This window comes from Phalacrocorax aristotelis, chromosome 10, assembly GCF_949628215.1.
Source record: "Phalacrocorax aristotelis chromosome 10, bGulAri2.1, whole genome shotgun sequence".
NCBI classification, from domain to species: Eukaryota; Metazoa; Chordata; class Aves; order Suliformes; family Phalacrocoracidae; genus Phalacrocorax; species Phalacrocorax aristotelis.
The window spans coordinates 22968408-22988840 of NC_134285.1; the positions used below are offsets into that span (position 1 = coordinate 22968408).

The 20433-nt window shown below is 43.5% G+C and overlaps 1 protein-coding gene across 6 annotated transcripts in view; it reads left to right on the forward strand.

The window, feature by feature from the left end:
• The window catches only part of LOC142062787 (deubiquitinase DESI2-like), a 90781-nt gene extending 71080 nt beyond the window's left edge, over positions 1 to 19701 (forward strand). For all 6 annotated transcript variants that reach the window (XM_075105761.1, XM_075105765.1, XM_075105763.1 and 3 more), the window contains one exon: positions 16613 to 19701. In XM_075105761.1, coding sequence (XP_074961862.1) covers positions 16613 to 16855 — 243 coding nt within the window. In that variant the 3' untranslated portion in view covers positions 16856 to 19701. The remainder of the gene's footprint in view (positions 1 to 16612) is intronic.
• Positions 19702 to 20433: the final 732 nt, after the last annotated feature.

Consider the following 20433-nt stretch of genomic DNA (forward strand, 5'->3'; position numbering starts at 1 on the left):
CAAATAACCCTACATGATCTACAAAGGAATAAAAATGGCTTGTCAGCATTCTGCAAAGAAAAATTTGCAGTATTCAGGAAGTGGGTGTCCCTTTTCCTTATTTAATGTGCACCATCCAAAACCCATTTTAAAAAGTATTGATTTTCTCATAGACATCTTTGCTGCTTATTCATTTTCACGTTCACAAAAACACTGTGAATTATAAGATAGCTGTTATTTCTCTTTGGAGAGAATTGAAGTACAGAGAAGCACAAATTTATCCCAACTACCTGCTAATTTGGAGTATCTTATTTTCAGTTCTCAAAGATCTGATTATTTTTGGGGGAAGGTGCCTTCCTCCTCATCTTCCAGATGAGATGTTTAATGTGTTTCAGTTAAGGTATGAGTATTTGGTATTTGTGGAAATCTGAAGTCAGGATCTTGAGCCAGTGCCAGAAAAGACATGAAAAGCACAAAATGGAAGTGATCTTCCATAAAAACTGTTTCCGTGCTTTCCATAGGTGTGTTACAGCAAACGCAAGGAGAGAATATTGTTCTTCACAATAGTTTTCAACTGCTTTAAGATTGAAATTTTAATTTATCTTTCCAAAGTCCCTATCCTCATTCATTACACAATTCTCACATTTCTTCATCATATGGGGCAAGAGTCCTATGCCAATAACCTCTTTTGCCACAAGTGTTTGTTTATCCCCACGCAGGCCCATCACGGATCCCGAGTGAGATGAGATTCTGTAGAAAAAACTGTATGATTTTTTTGTAAGAAAATCCCTAGTGAATTTGAGAGCTAGCAATTCACTTACAAGAGACCTGCTTAGGTTCTTAGGAAAACCAGTTCTCTATCAGTTTCATCCTTGCTAATTACAGAAAGAGAAAATGACTGAGTCCTTTCTGTAACTGTTAGCAAATAAAAATAAACGGGAAGGAATTGTATTGGTGCAAACACAGAATGAACTTTCAAGCAGTACAGTGATCAAATCAATGTTAGCCATACTACTGTTTTGGAGTCAAAGAATCAAATTACTAGAACAGAAAATGGGAACCCTAAAAATTATGAAGGAAACCCGGGAGAAATCTGTGTGATTATTAGTGAAAGCTAAAAAAAAACCCTTTACCTGTAGCAGTGAAATAAGGTCATTGCTTATTACATACTTTGATATGTAAAATTTCTGTCTCATGTCCAAGTAATGAGCTCAAAGCCATTCTCCCTTGATTCTGCTGCAACTTATCAGTGAACCCCTCACTGACCCTTTCTTATCCAACCTTCCAAACATAAGTCAAATAAGAATCTTACTTAAAAAAAACCTACTACTGGGGTATTTTAAATTTTGCTTTCAATACACCTTCAGTGAACTTCTTTACAGAGGTGGAATTTAGGGTTAAGTCTTCCTGCAAGCGCTTTCTTGGTGGATTCCGTGTGCTCATTCACTGTCCTGTAATCTGTCCAGATAATAAACCAAAAGCCTAAATTGCTAGTTCTGACACTCCTACTCCCAGAAGCAGAATTTACTCAGGATTTAGGTCAGTTTAAATACTGTGTTTTCAAGCTGGGTGAGAAGTAACACAGCTTATCTTGGGATAATTCTAACCTCTTGAAGGAAAGACTGCTTGAAATCTGTTGAGACAGAACTGAATGTAATGAAAATTTCTGTTCTCATTTCCCAACATCTGAATGCTGGCTTAACTTCACAGACTTAGTGCTTTTTCTTTCTTTTTCTTGCACTAGTTCCTATTAAAACTAAACAAAACCCATCACATTAGAAAGGTCCAGATCCTACCATGTAGAGGTACAGCCTTATAGTGTGCAGAACATGCTGACTACATGAGGAGTGGCTTTCAACACTGTGTAGATATGTGTCACCATAGAGGGCAGAAAACAGAACTGATACTTGTGCCCTAAAACCAGTTCTGAGATGAGTCTGTTTATATTGCCCTTTCCTTCAGACTCCTCATCTGTGAAGCAGCAATAACAATAATTACCATCTATTTATGCGTAGCCATGTTATGTGGCAGTTAAAGACAGGAAAGTGGAGAAAGTATTCAAAGAATTAAAAGATGTAGAAATTTTTTTCAACAGAATAAAATTGCTCACTGGAACTGGGTTTTAACTCCAGCCACACAAAAGGCAGCCAAAGATTTTAAGTGAGTATAAATTCTTGGTGTCTTTGCTGTAGCCCAGCTGAAAGGTGATGCTGTCGGTAGCACAGTGCCCTTTCACCACAGAAGCAGGTGGAGGCTAATTTTTAGCATGAAAGAGGAAATGAGCAGCTCTGGTTCCTGCAGTTCTGCCCAGGGGCATAAGCAGTGTGGTGAGTTCAGGCGATGGTTGTTCTGAGCCCCCGACTAATGTCAGGCAAGTCACATCCCTGCTCTGTGCCTAAGTATCTCCCCTTGTATGCTGGGTTATTTCCTGCCTTTAAAAAGGGCTCTGAAATATTTTGATGACAGCTCTCTTATCTGCTAAGGTTAATTAGCTGGTTTATGGCTTGTATTGTTCTGTATCAGCATGTAAAACCAGAGCTAGAGCTTTATAGCCATGTAGTGATGCATGAGTTAATGTGTGTTTACACAAATCTGTCTGGCAGGCCCTGAGATCTGGCTGTAAGTCATGTGCTAGGTAGCTCTGTTGGGCCACCTTAATTTCCTCCTCTGGCTGTGGGCTTGCTAATTAGTGTCCATACAGGTGTTGTCCTGGTGGCTGGGCCATGAGTTGGGAAGATACCATCTGGTCACACGGACTGAGGGCAGGTGCAGCCGTGTGTCCTGCTGGCTGAGGTCACAACTCTGCAGAGGGAATGGGAAGGAGGTACAAGGCTGGCTCTCCCTCCCAGATCAGCTTTCTCAGGATTACACCATGAGATGACAGCCACATGTCCAATTGCCAGGACCTGTAATCCAGGTTTCCTGTCCTCAGAGGGACTGCTGAAGCCACAGGAGTCAAACTTTACTTTCAAAGTTTTTGTTTTCCTTCTCTTTTATCAGTGTTTTCTCAGCAAATAGAACGTCCATCCAGAAATATTTATATCTGTTTATGAACTATTTTTCTGTCAAATTCATGTTTAATACAATGATGCCTCAGGTCCTACCAGGATAAGTGGTATCAGTTATCTTTAACAGTTATAGAATTTATGGTCTAAGTAGGCAATGCAGACTGATTGCAAATGGTTAGGGGCATGTCCAGACCTATGTTCATGACTAAGCCATTTGGCCACGCATCTTGAAAACTCCCTGGACTGCAGCAAGTCCAGCACAGGCAGATAAGCTCTACTTAATCACTAGGCATGCCTTTGACTGGCTATCTACCTCTGAAAAAACTCACTTCGCAGCACTGTTGCAGCCTAAGTGCTTGCTGCTGTGGCATTGAGCCTCTCCCTACAATGCCATGCATCTCCTCCGAGTCTTCTGATCTTCCTGCCCACACTCACTTGTATGCTGCAAGGGCCTTTGTACTTCCTCACTGGCACTCAGCTCTGAATTTTCCTTACTCCCTGCTGCAGACTGCCAAGTGTATTCATACTTGCTCAAGACACAGATCTCTGCCTGCTTTGCCAGTTCCTTATGGCCTTCTAATGAGCAGCTGCTGGATCAAAGAGGCATGGCTGTGTCTACTCACAAAGCAGCTCCTGGTTTCAGCAGCAGCATTTCAGACTTCATCCTCTCCAATGCCCTTTCATGGCAGCTTTCTCAGTGAGCAATTCAGTGAACATGCTGCATGATCAGGAGTCTCTTCCTGCAGATTTCCTGAGAAATTCTTCTTCATTGGGGAGCTCTGGGTTGTTTAAGAAGTGAGGAACTACCAGAGAACATAAGTCTTCGCCTAGTAAGTGTCACACACCATCTTGATTAGTTTTGAAGGAAGTTCTGATGTAAAGCGGGGCAGAATTTCCTAGTGGGTAGTCATGAGGGAGAAATTGGATGCACCCACTGTGCATTTGCCTAGCTTCAACTTAAGGTTGCTGGTACACAGACCACCTAATACTCCTTTGTGGTCTTCCCTCTAAATAATCCTTTGTGCTCTTCCCTTTACCCTCACCTTCTATGTCAGTGTGGGAAGGTGAAGGAAGCTTGATCTAAGCAGTGGAAATCTAGTTAGGGTTACCTCAGTCACTCTGACTCCTGCAGCATGGTCCCACAGTACCTATATTTATAAACCACTTAAGCAAATTGTTTGTGGGTTAAAATGAAGAGGTTCATCAAACTGGGATTAGCGATTTGCCTACAGGAAGCTTGTTCGTTTCACATTCCTTATGTTCACAGTCCCCCCAAATCAAGTAGTATCAGTACTATGCTCTCTGAAGAAACTGACCAGGAGGATGGCCAGTCCTTTTTGGGGGACTTATGCCTGCAATTTCTGCAATGAAAAATCAGTCAGGCCATCAGTAGCACGGCCCAAACTTGCCATCCTGTTCTGAGCTTCTGTGCCTTTCTGTGTGTCAGTACTCCAGGCAGGTAATACTGCTGGCACACAGCAGGGATTTTGGCATTCTGATAAGGTTATGCATGTGTGGTGAATTCAGTTAGGGCCACATCAATACTGGGTGAAGCCCTTCTGTATGATCATCTGTTGTTAAGTCACTGTGTTCCTAACAATCCCCTATGTATACTTACATCAATATGTTGAAATGGCCTGTCAAGGAATCGCAAAATATTTATGTTCTTTTTGAGTTGCCCTGGCTGATGAAAGAGGCTATGTAAACTCTGCCAGACGGAAAAAATATTGGCTTTCGAACATTAGAACAACCTTTTAAAACAAAAAGAAAGGCTAAAATAATTAGTTCTTTCCATGATGTGATTTGTTGAATCTCCTGATTTTTCAGAACAAGATGATGTGAGATAGTGAAAGGACAGAAATTACAAACTGCTGTAAAGCAGACGTAAAGGGAGAGGCATACATTTGTGCTTTCAGGAAAAAGCCAAATTCAAAGTAATTCCTGGGCGCTAAGTTCCCCTGCAAGGACCCACAGGTCTGAGGTCCCAGCCATGCCACTGCTTTGCAGGAGCACTTGTCGCTATGGCAGTGGGCTACGAGGAAGTATGTCATGACGTGCCAAGACAGACACACAGTTACACACTCTTTGTCACCAAGACTGTTCTTTGGGGATAGGTAAGGGTAGGTGCATGCAGATACAGGGAGCTGTGAAACTGCTGTCAGAGGGCTCTTCTCAATGCAAGAGCATGGCTCATGACTGACCTGCAACACTTTACAATACAGGCTTGTGGGAGGCAGGTAGTAGGCAAGGCAAACACACGCTTGGCACAGCTTGTACCCCCAAATACATGTAAAGGAGAAAAGTTGACTGCCAGGGGTTTGAATATGGGCATATAAGAATATAAGCCCTGCTGATAAGAAGGCATATGGTGAGTGTACAGTGCCTGAGGATAGCTTCTTTAGAGAAGATAGCAGTAACTAGAATATCAGAGGGAGGATGAAGGTTTTTGGCTTCCAGGTTCTTTTTTAGTCTGGTGATATTCCTCAGTATTGAGTGTAAGGATCATACCCTGTTACTGCAGCTTAAAGACTTTAAAAAAGCTTTTGCTGCTTAGCCCATTCACAAACAGAAGATGACTCATTTACTTCCCACCAGCAACTTTCCATGCTTCTGAAGTTTCCTGTCTAAGAAAAGCTATGGAGCTGTGTTCTTACCAGAGTGATGACAGTTGCTACAGCATGTTTTGGAAAAGGGCAAACCACCATGGGAAGGGAGAAAACACCTTTGAATCAGCACCAGAACTGGAAGATAAGTGGAATGACTCAAGGAAACCACTCCTCCTCTTCCCTTCATCAGTGTGATTATTGCCAAGCAATTGGAATGATCCCTATTTAAGGAAACTCTTCAGAACCTTGCCATAGGACGCATGACAGATAATTATTAAAGTGTGGCTTCTGAGCACCACAGAAGATAGTCCCTTTTATTCCCCAATAGCCTTACCAGTGGTGGAATAGCAATAACATCAGTGGGTCTTATGGGCCCTTTTGACAAGATATGAAGTTGATGCTTATCTCGTAATTAGGAGATTAGTTGAGAGGCACTGATTTGATTTGTCTTACGAATTGATGATTGTGGAACTTTACCTGAGGGCAGCAGTGACAGAAGGTTTTATTCTTTTATCATGTCTTTCTTCCCCCTTTTTGAAAGGGTAATGATTTCTTTCTGATTTGTATGCGTAATTTATCTTAAGTACCAGAAAAGGTCAAACCCCTCTGCATTTTGTAGCAGTTTCCCAGCCTGGAGTTATTTATCTGTCTTGCAGCTGCTCTAAAACTACCCTACTATTTTTTTTTTTTTTTTTTTTTTTTTTTTTAAGGAGAAGGCAGTGTCTGTGTTAGTAGGACCTGTCTGGATCTGTAAGAATATGGTCAGAGAATCTGCAGCAGCCCCTGGGACAAACCTGGCTCAGAAACACCTGAGTGATCGGATACAAATTCCCCTAGAGTCACTGATAGCAGAATGTGGCTGCATGACTGATGTATGGTGAAGCTCAGTTAAACATCCCTATTTGCTTCCTAAATTATCACGACTTTCTCTTATACCCAGAGAAAGCTATTAAAAAAGACTAGAGCCAACTCTGAAGTTGGTGTGTATGGTTCACATCCGCATGTGATCATTCTTCAGAAGGCTCTTTTAGGTCACTTGGATTTGAGGGATTAAAAACCCTTTAGGAAAACAGATTGGCGTCTCATTATCCAGCTTCCTTTTGTACCCACTGATCCTTTTCACTCCTTTATTCCTTTCAATATTAAAGGCTCTGATTCCTTATTACTCAGCATTTCTTGGCCCAAAGGATTGGATCAAGGGGACAGTGCTCAGAGATGCCATCTAGGTAAATGGCTAAAATTTGAACTAATTAGAGCTGAACTAGGATTTTCAGAGTCAACCAAGTTATCAAAAGCAGAGCCTTTTAGAGGGATCCAACAGTTTTATTACAACTTTTGCTACGACATTTTGAGGGTTCAAACAGAACTTTCAACTGGGTGAGACTTACTCATCTGCGAGTGACTGAGAGCTTCCTGGATAGAAGGAAGCTTGCAGAGGTGTGGGTGAACAACTTGGACTAAAGATCTATTTACCTTTTCACCTATATTTCAGCAAAAGTTTTCATGAATATGAGCTACAAGATGTTCTGGAGCAGGGAGTTCCTTAGCCTCGCCTGTGGCAACTGTCCTACTTTAATTATTTACATAAACAGAGAGATAACACATTTTAGCAGGCGAAGAGAGGCCTAAATCAGAATTCATGTGTTTGTGGTTTTAGAAGCTCATTTTTGAAGTTGTAGGACTTGCAGAAATTTCTGGAGGGAGAAAAAAAATACTTGGGGGAATTGGGGATGTTGTTCCTGGGCTGAAGGGGCCTTGGAAAATAGGCCTGGGGGTTAATGGAGTTTGGCCTATTGTTTCTTGACACAGGAGGGGAAGAAAGCCTCCGAAGCATCTGAGGTGGCTTAGGTCAGCCTTGGAAAATTCTTTAGCATCCTAGATGAGGCTGGCTCCTACAGGGCAGGGATTATGAACCCTGTCACAGTCAAATGCTTTGCAGCCAGTCTTAGAGCTGCAGAACTCCAATGCTCAACCTAGGAAGTAAATAGCTCCCAGTCTCCCAAAGTTAGCAGGACTTTCTCAAATCAGCCTAAAAGGATGGTCTCCAGTAGGAAATACCTTGAAGATTAACAGATGGAGTCTGTCACTGAATCCTGCAGCCTGATGGTTACAGAGGACAGAAGTGGTCATCTAGCATACCCACTACTGATGCTGACACCACGGTGATATTACTCAACCTGCATGCCAGACTAGATGGAAATGCTTGGTGAAGCCACACAGTCTGTGGTTTGTTTTTTTTTCCCTTTGGAGGCAGGGGATGATCTTGGTGCAATCAGGCTTCCCTGCATGTGGATCACATCTAGGCTGGATAATAGGGCTTCTTTCCCCTTGTCTTTGTATTACTGGGAAAGGTCTGTCCTATTGATAGTAGCAGAGAGGCTTTGTGTATCAGTGTGATATCAGGAAAATGCATCTCTCGTAACTGAGGCACAGTGTAAGATATCTCTATGATTCGCTTTAGAGCTACGTCTGACATATACTTTCCTGATGGTGCAGCTGTCTTGGTTGTCCTTTGTCGGTGTGGTTGGAGCTTTGGTACAACAGAGGGATCTTATTTACTGGTAGAGGGTGTGGCGCTGTGCTGAAGTTACAGAAGATGGTAGCCAGTGCATAGTTTTTTCTCTCTGGCTATTCACTCCTTTTTCAGCCAAGGCAAAGCTGACAGCATATAACAAACTTATATCAGAATCTTGCTTTCCTTAGAGGAGCTTGACTTCCATTAAATTCTCTGAAAAAGGTAGGTTTGCTGAATCAAGGACCAAATGAGGGCATTTTTTAATCATCAGTGAATAATTTAAGCCTAAAGCTTTTCAGGTCCGTCCCCAGGCACATGTGAGTTCTCATCATAATGTTATTAAGCTCTCCTTAGCCTGAAAGCTATCAGAGGGAAAGGGTTAAACACCAGAGAAGGGAGCTTCAGGTGCCATCTGAGTCACAGTCAAAAGCAGCAGAAGTCTTATAAACCAGTCTTCAGCAGATCCTAAGTAGACAAGTAACACCCACGTTTTCCTTAGTCAACAATTGCTTTTCAGTTGTTCCTATTGTAGAGGAGGTAAGTGTTTTGTTGCATGAAAGCCTACCTGCGATCCTGTTAGTAGCAGGGGATGCAATGCTCCCAACAGACAGCAAGGAAGGAGGAAATGAATGAAGAAACAAACAAAAAAACCAACCACAGGGCATGAAAGAATGTTAGGAAAGCTTTATTTCCTGGTGCTTAAGCCAGTCCTTACCGAAGCTGATAGACTTGCTTCGCTGCAGCAGCCTTTGAATGTTGTTAGCTCTATGGGGAACTGGCTGCGTTTGTTTTCTGGTATTTAACTGCCACATACGTTTAGAAGAAGCTTATTAATAGATGTCCTGTACCCATAAATTATCCTCATGATTTCAGATGGGTGTAATTTTTTTCCTTTTGTCTCTGCCTGCAAGTACGCAAAATTTTGACTGCATGCAGGTAATAAATATCTATACTGCATTCCAGATGTGGCTTTTCTGCAGTGGTAAATGAGATTTCTAGGTGTAGTTTGCGTATTAGTTGAAATTTTTGAAGCATTTGGGAAGTGCTTAGAATGAAGGCTGCTATAAAAGTATAAACTCCTTTTTCCATCATTAACAATTTCTAGCCTTGCTATCCTAAATGAGTCCTCTAGCCCAACAAAAATTTAGTGGGATAACTCTTATATGTACCTTTCAGCTCTCAGTCCATCCTCTTTCCCCTGTCTGTCTACTTGCAATTTGCAAGTAATTTGACTCAGAAATCAAAACCCCCCCAATGGCAAATTTTTACCACATCATTTCAGTTTTTTGAAAAAGGGCTGATTTTGATACATGTGCCTTTGCAGTTATTTCAGATTTTCCCTTTACTGTGATCTATGTACTCAAAAAGATTAAATGTGAAGATATGTAAATTTGAAAAAACCAAACCAAAACAAACAAAAAAAAACCCCCCAAAACCAAACCCAAAACAAGAAAAAGCACAACCCGAAACAAAAAACCACAAAACAACAAAAAAAACCACAACACAAAACCGCAACAAAAACAAACCCAAAACAAACAAAAAAAGCAACAAAACCAAATCCAAAACAAACAAAAAAAACCACAACAAAAACAAACCCAAAACAACAACAAACCAAAACAAAAACAAACCCAAAGAAACAACAAACAAACCCCAAGCCCAAACTTAAGCTCTCTGGAGCTGGTGTAAATGTGGGTGCTTTGTACCATCTATTTGATTTTAATATGCTTTTTACATCTGACTTACCAAACCAAAACCCCTTATCTGTTACAAATAAGCATAATACCTTGGATCTAAGTTAGTTCTCACTGTCTGGGGAATTCAACTCTAGTCACACCATCATGGAGCCTTTGAGTCTTTCTGTGTGCAAATGCCTGAGAACACATGTCTCCTTTCCATGAATTAAGATGGCAAGGAAAAACCCTGTCCTTTTCACCAGCTGCCTGTTGATAAATGAAAAGTGTCAGGAGTGTAAATGACCTGTCTAAGTGTGTTGATAGGCTTTAGAGGCTGGAACCTTTTGCTTAGGAGTCCTGCCAACAGTGCCAGACAGAAGGTCTCTCCCTGTTCCTATGAGTTCCTGTATTCTCTCTTATTGTATCTCCATCTGCAGTAACCTGCTGCTCACTAATGTTAGGAAACAAGGCTTGCGGCTGAAACAAAGGATTTTCTTGGTTAGCTATCCAGGAAAAATAGATGCTTTTGATGTCCATCCCTCTATGCATGTGGGTTGGTCTGGTCACATGCAGCATGTCCATAATGCTGGAAAGGACAACCCTATTAGGCAACAGCTGTTCTCAGCCACTGGTCTCGAAACAGCACCTGCTAGGAGAAGGCAGTTCCTCTTCACGCCAACATGATAATATGAATGAATTGCAGTTGCTCATTCATTCGGTGGGAGAGTCGTTATTTTAAATGTCACTAACAAGCCCAGACTTAATTATACTTAGTATTCCCAAAATGGTCATCTGTTATGAGGCCACTTGCTGCCTACCTTGTCATCCTGCAGCTGCTGGCTGTATGTATAAGCGCTGGTTACAAGGAACTTCCTGCTCAGAGAGGGCATTGCTATACTCCAGCGTTGGTACGTAACTCATCAGCGATGCCACGCAGAATTCTCCTCTGAATGTGGCTCATCAGGATGTCACATTTGCAGCCACTGTGCCTCTCTGCTGGTGGCCTGGCCAGTGAAGTGAAATAGCGCTGCGAGTGCTGAGGTGCTATGAGCCAGCTGTCTTGTTTGACCCAGAGCTACATACTCTGTTGTCTCTGTTCTTGGCCTCTTTCTGCATGCAGACTCCTGCATAGAGGCAGCTCTGTCCTCCTGCCACAGAGGTGACCGACACGTTCCCACAAAGCATCACAAGGGGAGCAAGGCTGTGGGTATTAGTCCCTCCTTTCAATGCTTTCCCTTTCTCCTCACTCCTGGCTGGTCTCAGGAAGGTGGTGCAGATGCTTCACCTGCTTTACATGGGAGAAATTCCCCCAGTCCTGGGGAGGACCCATAGGGGTGGCAGTGCCCTGTCTGCTGTTGAACAAAGAGAGATTACATAGGAGAATTGGGGCATTTCAGATGGTTTCTTAAATTCATTTAAAAGGTTTTTCCCTTCCTGCCTTTGACTTGGGATGCTACATCCCAGAACACAGCCTCATTATGGAGGTCATTCAGCCTCATCTACAGTTTCTCAGCTGTACCTTTTCTTCTGCAAGATGCTGGCATTCCTGGCTCTGCTAGATGTGTGCTGCATGCAGCTTCATGGCCCGGTGAAGCGTCCCCCCATCTATTCTGTTGATTGCCACAGGCTAGTTACATTCCCTAGAGTAGAAATTGCTATTTTTACACAATAACTATACAATAAGTCTGTTCAAGCAATTGATCCTTGCATGGCAACTCCACCAAGGTGAGACTGAGCTTTCAGGTGTGTTGTGAAGGCTGTATATCTATTCTTTTTCAGGAATATTATTTTCAGTGTATATACCATGTGTAGCAGCAGCTGATCAGGAGTGCAGAGCTAGAGGTATATTCCTTACTGATGCATTCAGACTCCCTTAGCTCTGCCAGCACTGGGCAGTTAAACTAGTAGTTTATTTTTTACAAGGTGGTAAAGGGTGTCCCTGTACATTGGGTTAATGGTTTATTCCAGATGTGTCCAAATACTAATTTCATTGAGTTGTCATGCTTCACCTTCTACATATGGTCTTTGGCTGCCCTAGCACAGCCTGCAAGCTTTGCCTGGGCAGATGTGCTGGTTTGTATCTAATGGCCTTATTCTGAAATCCTGATAAGCATCATCTATGCTATATTGTCTAGGCCTCATAGGAGCCAACTCATGCAAACACTGGAAAGAGTCTCCTTGGGCTCTAAAGGCTTTACTTTTAAAGTGCTCTGGAGTGTGTGTTAGACACCAATAAAAGTCCTTTGCATTCTCTAAGGCACACCAAGGGGAATACTGTACAGTAGCTCAAATAGATGCATGCCCCATGTGGATGCCACCTCATTTTTAGCAAGGCCACTAAGTGGAAGTGGCAGTGGGTGGTTCAGCAGATGTTCAGTGCTGAACTCTCCGAGCCTCAGTTTGAAGACAAGAATTGAAGTAATTACCATGTATGGTTTGAGGAATGTAATGTTGCCTCTGCACATCTTGATTTTCATGGATTGGAGCACTACATGGCGCCTTTGGGAGGGCTCACAAAAAACAAAATTCTAAGTGCCTTGTGTTATATTTCTGTGCATGGCCTGAATTGCCCCAATTGCATCATCCAGCACAGCACAGCACCTATTGCATTTTAGAGCTTTCTCTTAGGACCTACAATTAAAAAGCCCTTCACTTTATTTTGAAAGGGACTCAGCCTGTTAGACTGTATCAGATAATGTCTAGTATATGCCCATAGATCCAAAGCTCTCGCAAAATGCAGCACATTGACGGTGTTTTCCTCTAGAAGACTCAGCTTCTTCCATTACGGCCTTCCATTTAAACCCATGGTTCCCAGCTGCTACGCTACTCCCCCGCCCATAGTGAAGCTTTATGGGGAAGCTTTAAGGCCTTGTTGAGCAACAAAACCTAGTTCATGGGGCACTGAGGGGAGGGAAGAGTGATGGGGTGCAGTCCTTACTCCCAGGGCAGTTTGTGCATTTTAACCAGTGACTGTTTAGTGCAAAACAGCACAGCTTACGATGCTTAGAGGATCTTTTTGTATCCAAAATTAGTTGTTGATGCATTAAAATCCTGGTGTGGATTTGACAGCTGCCCAGAAATAGCACCCACACTGTCAGGTCCCATTTCTCCCTCACATTTGGCTTCAGCCACAGATGTCTGAACTGCCATTTCGACTTGGCTCTACAGACGCCAGCTGGGTCACTCGCAGCTCTTAGGCAGAGTCCCCAGACGAAGCTGCAGCTGTGGGAGACGTGGCTGTCTGTCACGAGGTGCCGCTCAGTGGAAGCAGCAAGTACATGCAGACCCCGCCGATGTTTCTGCCTGGAACAGGGGCAGGTCTCTCGCTGAGCAACCTCAAGCCGTGCTCGCTACCCCGAACGCTGGATTTCAGTCTGTAGCAGGGACTGGCTGGGTCTGTGAGGTGGGTGGAATAACTCACACCTTCAGGGACCTCACAGTGAGAGAAAGATGAGGAAGACCTATGCTTGGCAATGACAGCTGGACACTGTTCACAGGAAGCTTACAAAGCTTGGGGAAGCCCTACGTGGTCTGAGGTGTTCCAGGCTTTGCTGCTAGTAATCCAGCCTCTCGTGTACTCTGCAGGGTTTCCCATCCCAAGCACTTGTCTGCCTCAGATAAGCTATACCTAACCCACAGCTGCCTTCCAGACATATCTCTCATAGGCTTAGCCTTTCTGTGACTGTCAATTTCTTTCAAGTTCCTTCTCCAGTCAGATACATATTAAGAGGCTCAGCTGCTTTCTTGTCAAGTGTCAAGCTCAGGCTCCACTACAGGTACGTTAAGGTTGCCTGAAGGGATGGTGGCAGGACAATTTGATATAATGGTCAAGAACAGTGATTTCTGACCCATAACAGTTTATTGGTTAAGTCTGACAGGACAAGTATGTGACCCATCACAGAGTAGTTTACCCCCTTCAAAAGAGAAAAAGCCACTTGTTTGGCAAACAAGAAAAAAGTCTAAAATCCTAAACTGTAAAAACCCCTAAAAAAAGAGTTCTGCTGATGGAAACAATGGATGGTAACAGGCTTCTGTGAGTTTATTGTTCCAGTGTGATGTTTTCACTTGAGAATTGTCCTGAAGAGCTGCCGTAGGGAGATATTTCTGTGGCTTCATATGCAGTTGGAAAAAACCCACTTCACCTTGCCTGTACCATTTTATTTAAACTCAATTGGCTTAATCCCATTCCACTCAGGTTGACTGGCTGTTTCTCCATTAGCTAAGTACTGCTGCATTCTCCAGCACAATACGCTGTATGACAAGGAGCAAAAAACATAGAGGCAAGCTGTAGTGTTAGTGAATTCCCTGTCGTTGCCCTTCTGCTCCTGTTAAGCATTGTGTTTTGCTGCGGAATAGTAACAAGGCTTCACTGACAAGAGGCAAGGACAAGCATGACTGAGGAAAAGGGAACCACTTTGACTTCATCATTATGCTTAAGCTCCACAGACTGCCTTTTGGTGGTTGATGGCCTGATGCCCACACACCTCCATTCTTTTTCGGGTTCTTCCTTTCCTCACTGATTTATTCTGGGTGAAAAAGCTCCCATAAACAAAAGGCAAATATCTCAGCATTGCTTCCAAACTTCAAAGTGTTATTTCAGTTGCTAGGGGATCTGCTTAGAAAAGAAAGCCAAATCTTAAAACAGTATTTCTATTCCAGGCAGCCTTACCTTGTGCTGTTGTGTTTTTTCTGCTTATTTCCTGAAGAATCAGATCCTGGTTTTGTTTTCCTATTAATATCTGGGTGAAATCTTTATTAAGACTTATGACCGCTTGAAAAGTAAACCCACATGCATGCACACACCACAAGGAGCCTAAACTGAGTCACTTTCTACACTAGCAATATGCTGCCAAAGTTCCTGGAGAGGAATAAAGATAAATGCTACAAACTCTAGAGGCAATTGTGCTGCGGTTTTTGGCTTTGACTCAGGTTCAATGTTCAAGTAGAACACACTGAATACAATTTTTAAAATTCAGCAGTATTCTTGTGAAAAAGATCAGATATGACTGGTGAGAAAATCAAATGGATCAGCAAATTTTCTGTGAATTAGTCTTAAATGCAGGTGGAGAGGTTACCTGCTTAGAGGCTCAGGCAATAGCTCTAGCGATGGAAACAAGGAATCTGGAAGGAAATAAAGAATTGCTAATAAAGTAATCATCCCCAGATTAAAAACTTCAAAAATACAGATTCATATAGCTGCATCTGAGGTTAAGTAGAATGCAGCACTGGTAAGAACTGAAATAAAAGTGCTTGGCGTGCATTAGGTAAAGAACAGTCCATGCTTGCAAGTAGTTTTAGCAACTAAATGGCTCTGCTCATTCTCTGATACCTAATGATAATGTCTTCAATTTCATACATTGATTTTTAAACAATGCATGTAAAAATAAAGTGAGTTCCGTAGTCAAATTAGCATTGTCACAGGTTTGCCACCTTCTCCACACCTCATTGGAAACTCCACACTGTTGGAGCAAGCTAATTCCCTTATCTTCAAGGTGACTGTTGGAGTGGGGCTTTGATTGTTCTGCCCAGGCCATAGCATGAAGGACCAGCCAGTCCTCAGCTGTAACAACTATAACGCAGCACAGCCCATCCTCTAGCAACTGCTCCATTTGTGCTCCCTGAAACTCTCTTGAAACCTCTGAGCACTGCATTTCCATTGTCAATAACAGTATTATATTAAGTGTAGTTTTAGATGGGAAGAGTGTGGGAGGAAGAGCGAAGGAATTTAATATTGGCCAAAGATGCAGTATGGACAACCCTGGAACCACTAATCCACATAAATTGTGGGACAAGGTCTGCAGAGTAGAGTTTCCTCCCTGCCTGTCTTGCTCCATGGGAAAGCACGCTGGGAGGGAAGGATATTATGACTACTGTACTTGCCACAGACTTCAGGCTCTAGTATACTGGTGTAGGGCCACAGAGGCAGTATATTTACTAAAGACAGGATCTTGAGGCACCCCAGCTGAGCAGTCCGACATGCCTCTTCTCTGTCAGGGGAAATGGTAAAATGTAAAGGGAAACTTTCCTTATGTGGCCTAAGCCAGATGCAGCTACTAAAATCTGGCACGTGTATGTATGTGTGGTCAAATGCTACAGAAGAAAGGAGCTGCCATATGCAGCAAATTGTTTCATTGTGCTGAATATGAGATGACAGACAACATCTGTGCTAGCAGAGTCTAACCCAAATCACTGCCAGGAGCATCTATGATGAAACACAGGCCTAGTGAGAAGCTAGTATTTTTCGGTTTGTTGCTTTCTTCCGCACATTTAGGAAATACCATATGAGGAGAAATTAAAGGGTGATATGCTGGGACAGGAAAAGTACCCCCAGATACTGTAACCTGACTGACCCGGTGTGTCAGCCCAAGGAAGAAAAGCGAGCAGCAAGAACAGCTTCTTGGGCATCTCCATCCACCTAGTCAGGCTCAACTTCTGGGCTCCTCAAGGTCTGGCCAGCAACAGCCTAACTATTTTTCCGAAATTTTCAAGCTACTTCGAAAATGCGTGTCATTGTCTTGGTTGAGAAGCACCACCCATGGACTGCCTGGAGAACAGAGTGGCCAAAGCCATCGACAGCCATGAACGGTTTTCCCAGGCCTCTGCTGTGATGCTGGCAGGGCTCTCTGTGTGTGTCGAGCAATCATGTAGTCATTTGCATTTGCATTTATAACTGTTTCTGACTACAGAAGATGCTCCCTATGTTTCAAACAGCTCTTTTCTGAGCAACATGGAATCCAGCCTGCTGAGGCGGTGGTGCAGATGGGGATTACATTTCCAGCACACCCATGTTTTGGTGCTACTAACCATGTTCCTTTTCGGTTTGCTCCACAGATACTATGTGGGAAAGAGATTCCCCGCTGGGTGAACCGCCTGGCCTACTTCAGCTCGTGCATCCCCTTCCTCCAGAGCTGCCTCCCCAAGGAGTGGCTGACCCCAGCAGCCCTGCAGAGCCACATCAGCCTCGGCCTCCACAAGGAGGAGCAGGGGGACACAACGGATGAGGAGGCTCCCTCCACCTCCGCAGCCCCCTCAGCCTCAGGCACATCGCGAACCTGTAGACATACCCGGGTCTAAACTGTGCCCAGGATGCCCTCAAATAACATCCCTCTCTCTAGTAGAATTTCTTTCTCACATCCTTTCACACACCTTGGTTTCTCTTTTCTTCAATGGACAACACAGGGGAGGGAAGACCCTTTCTACTAAGGAGGTGAAGCTTCAGTCCCTTTTCCAAGGAGTGCCACTACAGCTGCTCAGCAAAATGACTGTGAACCCCAAAGCTGAACTGAGGAGTGTGGTGACTAAACTGGATTCTCCTCCCAGGGCCCCCACGTTCCTCAATCCATGGAGAACTGCTGGCTCTCTCAGGCATGAGAGCATGCGTACAGGCAGAGGGGTACCATACTGTGATGTTCCTTCTCTGGAACTGTTTTATCTTTTTATCTCTTCCCCTACCCATGTAAGCCCAGCAGCCTCCTCTCTATTTTGGCTGGGTTTGCCATTCCCCTATGACAAATCTCCTGCCCACACCCAGTGAAGGAAGCAGAGCCAGAACTCAACCTTCTCATCTCTTAGACCAGCAACAAGCTGCACTCAGCCCCATCCCTTTTGTAATGATCAGGTTTCTAACTCATGGGAAGGAAAAATGAAAGGTGCTGCTGTTCTACAATCACCAGTTTTCAGTACTCAAATTTAAGAGCTCAACTGACTATCCAGCTCTTGAAAATAATAACAAAGAACCTAGAAAAATGTATGTGTTACTATGGCTTTTCTGTGGGGTCAAAAAGAGGACGGGGCTAGTGCTTAGAGGCAGCTACTAAGTAGGTGCAGAGATGACTATTGACCATATTGGTGCTTTTTTGGCACAGATCCCTCCCAGTTCCCCTAAATCTAGGCAGCGTTCCTGGTTTCCTTTTTTTCCCCAGATTCCCTGGGCAGTCTCTCTCCTAGCTGACATTTGCCAGCTGTCTTTGTGGGAATGGCCCTCCTGAGCACAAGGAGGAGGAGAGAGAAGCTGTTGGGAAAGTCAGTATTTCCTTCAGCTTTTCCTCCTGCATTCACAGACCTAAAACATGGCTCCAGAGCCACCCTTCCCCAGCCTACTTTTGAGCCAACGCAAGAAGGTAAAAAATAAGTGGTGAACCTGAAGAATGTCAACCTGTTTCCTTCTCCTCCCTTTTTGGAGGTGGAGGGGGAAATATAAGGCCACATCTGGAAAGCACGGATGACCCTTCCAAAGCATGGGCCACCATAGTGCCTTCCGTTGTGTGCGCTATTTCAGTGTCATGAAAAATGGGCACAGCTGACTTACTGGCCTCTCCAGGCTGGCTCTTGACAAGAATCTGGTCCTTAGATGTATTTATACTCATTCTGACAGCTGTCGAGAAAGTAGAGGAGGAGGAAAGGACAAGTACACAAACTCTTCCACTTGGTTACCTCACTAGGACTTCTAGTCAGAAGATGTAAGAAAGATTCAAAGGGGGAATCCAGGCCCCCTCTCTCCCTTGCAACTCCTCTTGGCTACACAAATGAGGAGGCACAGTGTTGAGAGGGGGTTGCCGTTTTAGAAATGCTGTCCTCAACAGCCACTACCAAGGCAGGACTTCCACCCTCCACCCAGAAAGAACTACAAGCCCTTAAGATGGGTGGTTGTTTCCTTTTATTGGTCACAATAGCATGCTAAGTCCAACCAGCTGTTTCTTTAGCTCAGGTAAACAGAAGCATGTGCTTTCAGGGCTGAAGGTCTTGGCTATGATGTACATCATGTTTGCACAGACAGTGCTTAATGGTTTGTTACATGTACAGACTCTTGGTGAAGCAGGAGCTTTGGAGAGATCTATTGGGTGGAAATATAACTCACAGGATGGCCTCACTCCACTGCCTCCTGAAGTAATGCAGGTTTGGGCAACAAAACCTTTACAACATGCCTCTCATTTTCATCCTCTGAACAAATTGCTGCAAGTTCTGTACTGAACTAAAGTCATGTTCCATATTAACCTTGGCTACTCACAGCCAATACTGCATTGTGAGCAATTCTGCAGCTCCTGGTATCCAGTCCAGCACCAATCTTGATTACCCTGGCTCGTCCAGGGGTGTTTAGTAAGATTTCCATCCTGTTCTCCATCCCGCTGCCCAGAAACCACGTTACACAATGTACTGTTGCACGCTATTCCCCTGCAGTCATGGTCATTGCAGCCTAAACCAGCAGTGCAAGCGTCATTTGTCTGAAGTTCCCAGGGTGCCTGCCAATAGCCAGCAGCACATCATGTGCAGTGAATTTTAAAATCTATTTTTAGGTTCTTCTCTGGAGGAAAGTGCAAGAGGCTTTCCCAGAGCTTTTGTCCAGGCCAGGGAAACTGCAATCAGAAACACCTGGTTCCTGATGTGACAAAAACCAGCCAGCCATCACCCTTGTGTTTCTGCTTTGCACCTGAGCTCCAGATAAAGCACCATGCATACATCTAGGAGAGAACTAGGGCTCCAGAGGCACGTTTCACATGGAAGACACCTCTCTCAGTATTTCACAAAGTAAAAAATGCTTAACTGGCTGTATGGTAACCCAGACAAGAAAGCTACTTTCAGCCTTCTTGGGGACATGAATATGTGCTTGAAGTATTGGGAACAACACCTGAGGCAAGCTGTCAATGTCATAAAAACCAGATGTTTATCTACTTTTACATTTGTCTGTTTGTTTATGGCAGTAGGGGGTCACATCAAGGAGGCATCAAACCTCTGTTGTAAATCAAAACCAGAATATATTCCAATCTTCAAAAGCATTTCTCCCCAGCCCTCTCTGTTCAAGGTGACCAACCAACAATGACAAGAACAAAGGGACACTGTGGAAATAAAATATATATTGATTATAGCTTTACCTCTGTAATTTAACAGCATTTTAGATTATTAAACATGAAGACATTTTAAAAGTCTAATTTACTGTTCATCTCTGGCACAGCATGTTTGTTTTACTCACTTTTCCTATCCTTCCAATTCTTACAAAATTATTGTTATTATATGATTATCTCACATTTGTATTTAGTTACACATTTGCTTTCTCTTGCTGTTTTAGAGCCTAACACCATGGGAAAATTTAGGTACCAACAGTTATCAATGAAAACGAAAGAGGAGCTTATGAGTCTTAACAAGAGCACCCCATAACACTAGCACAAACACTTAACCCTTCTTACTGTCAGGAATTTTGATGCCCTTTTAAAAGCCGGAACAAGAGAGCACCAGCCCTGCCCATAGGCATTAGCAGCTGTGGGTTATGCCTCTAACAGAGAGCTAATAGTACTCAGATGGGACAGGAAGACTGAAGGTGAGGTTAGCCTAATGCTGGAATGTTAGAGTTACAATACAAACTGTTTCTAGCAAAAGTTAGTGTGAGAGGAAAGAGGTAAGTAATAAAAGTATCTTCTCAGCACATTTCTATCTATAATAGCAACATGCTTAATTTCAGATTATTCTGATTTTTTTTTTTTCAGTTGGCTTCCTCTTCCCAAGGCTGTGATTTGAGGCCTATGTCTCTCAAGCTCTTCTGAATTTTTAAAGGGGACAGTTGTGCTTCCAGAGGCCCTGGATGAGTTGGTCCCCCAGCACTGAACCTGTGCTCTGTGATGAGTTCATCCCAGTCTCAGCACAGCACAGGGATGGACACA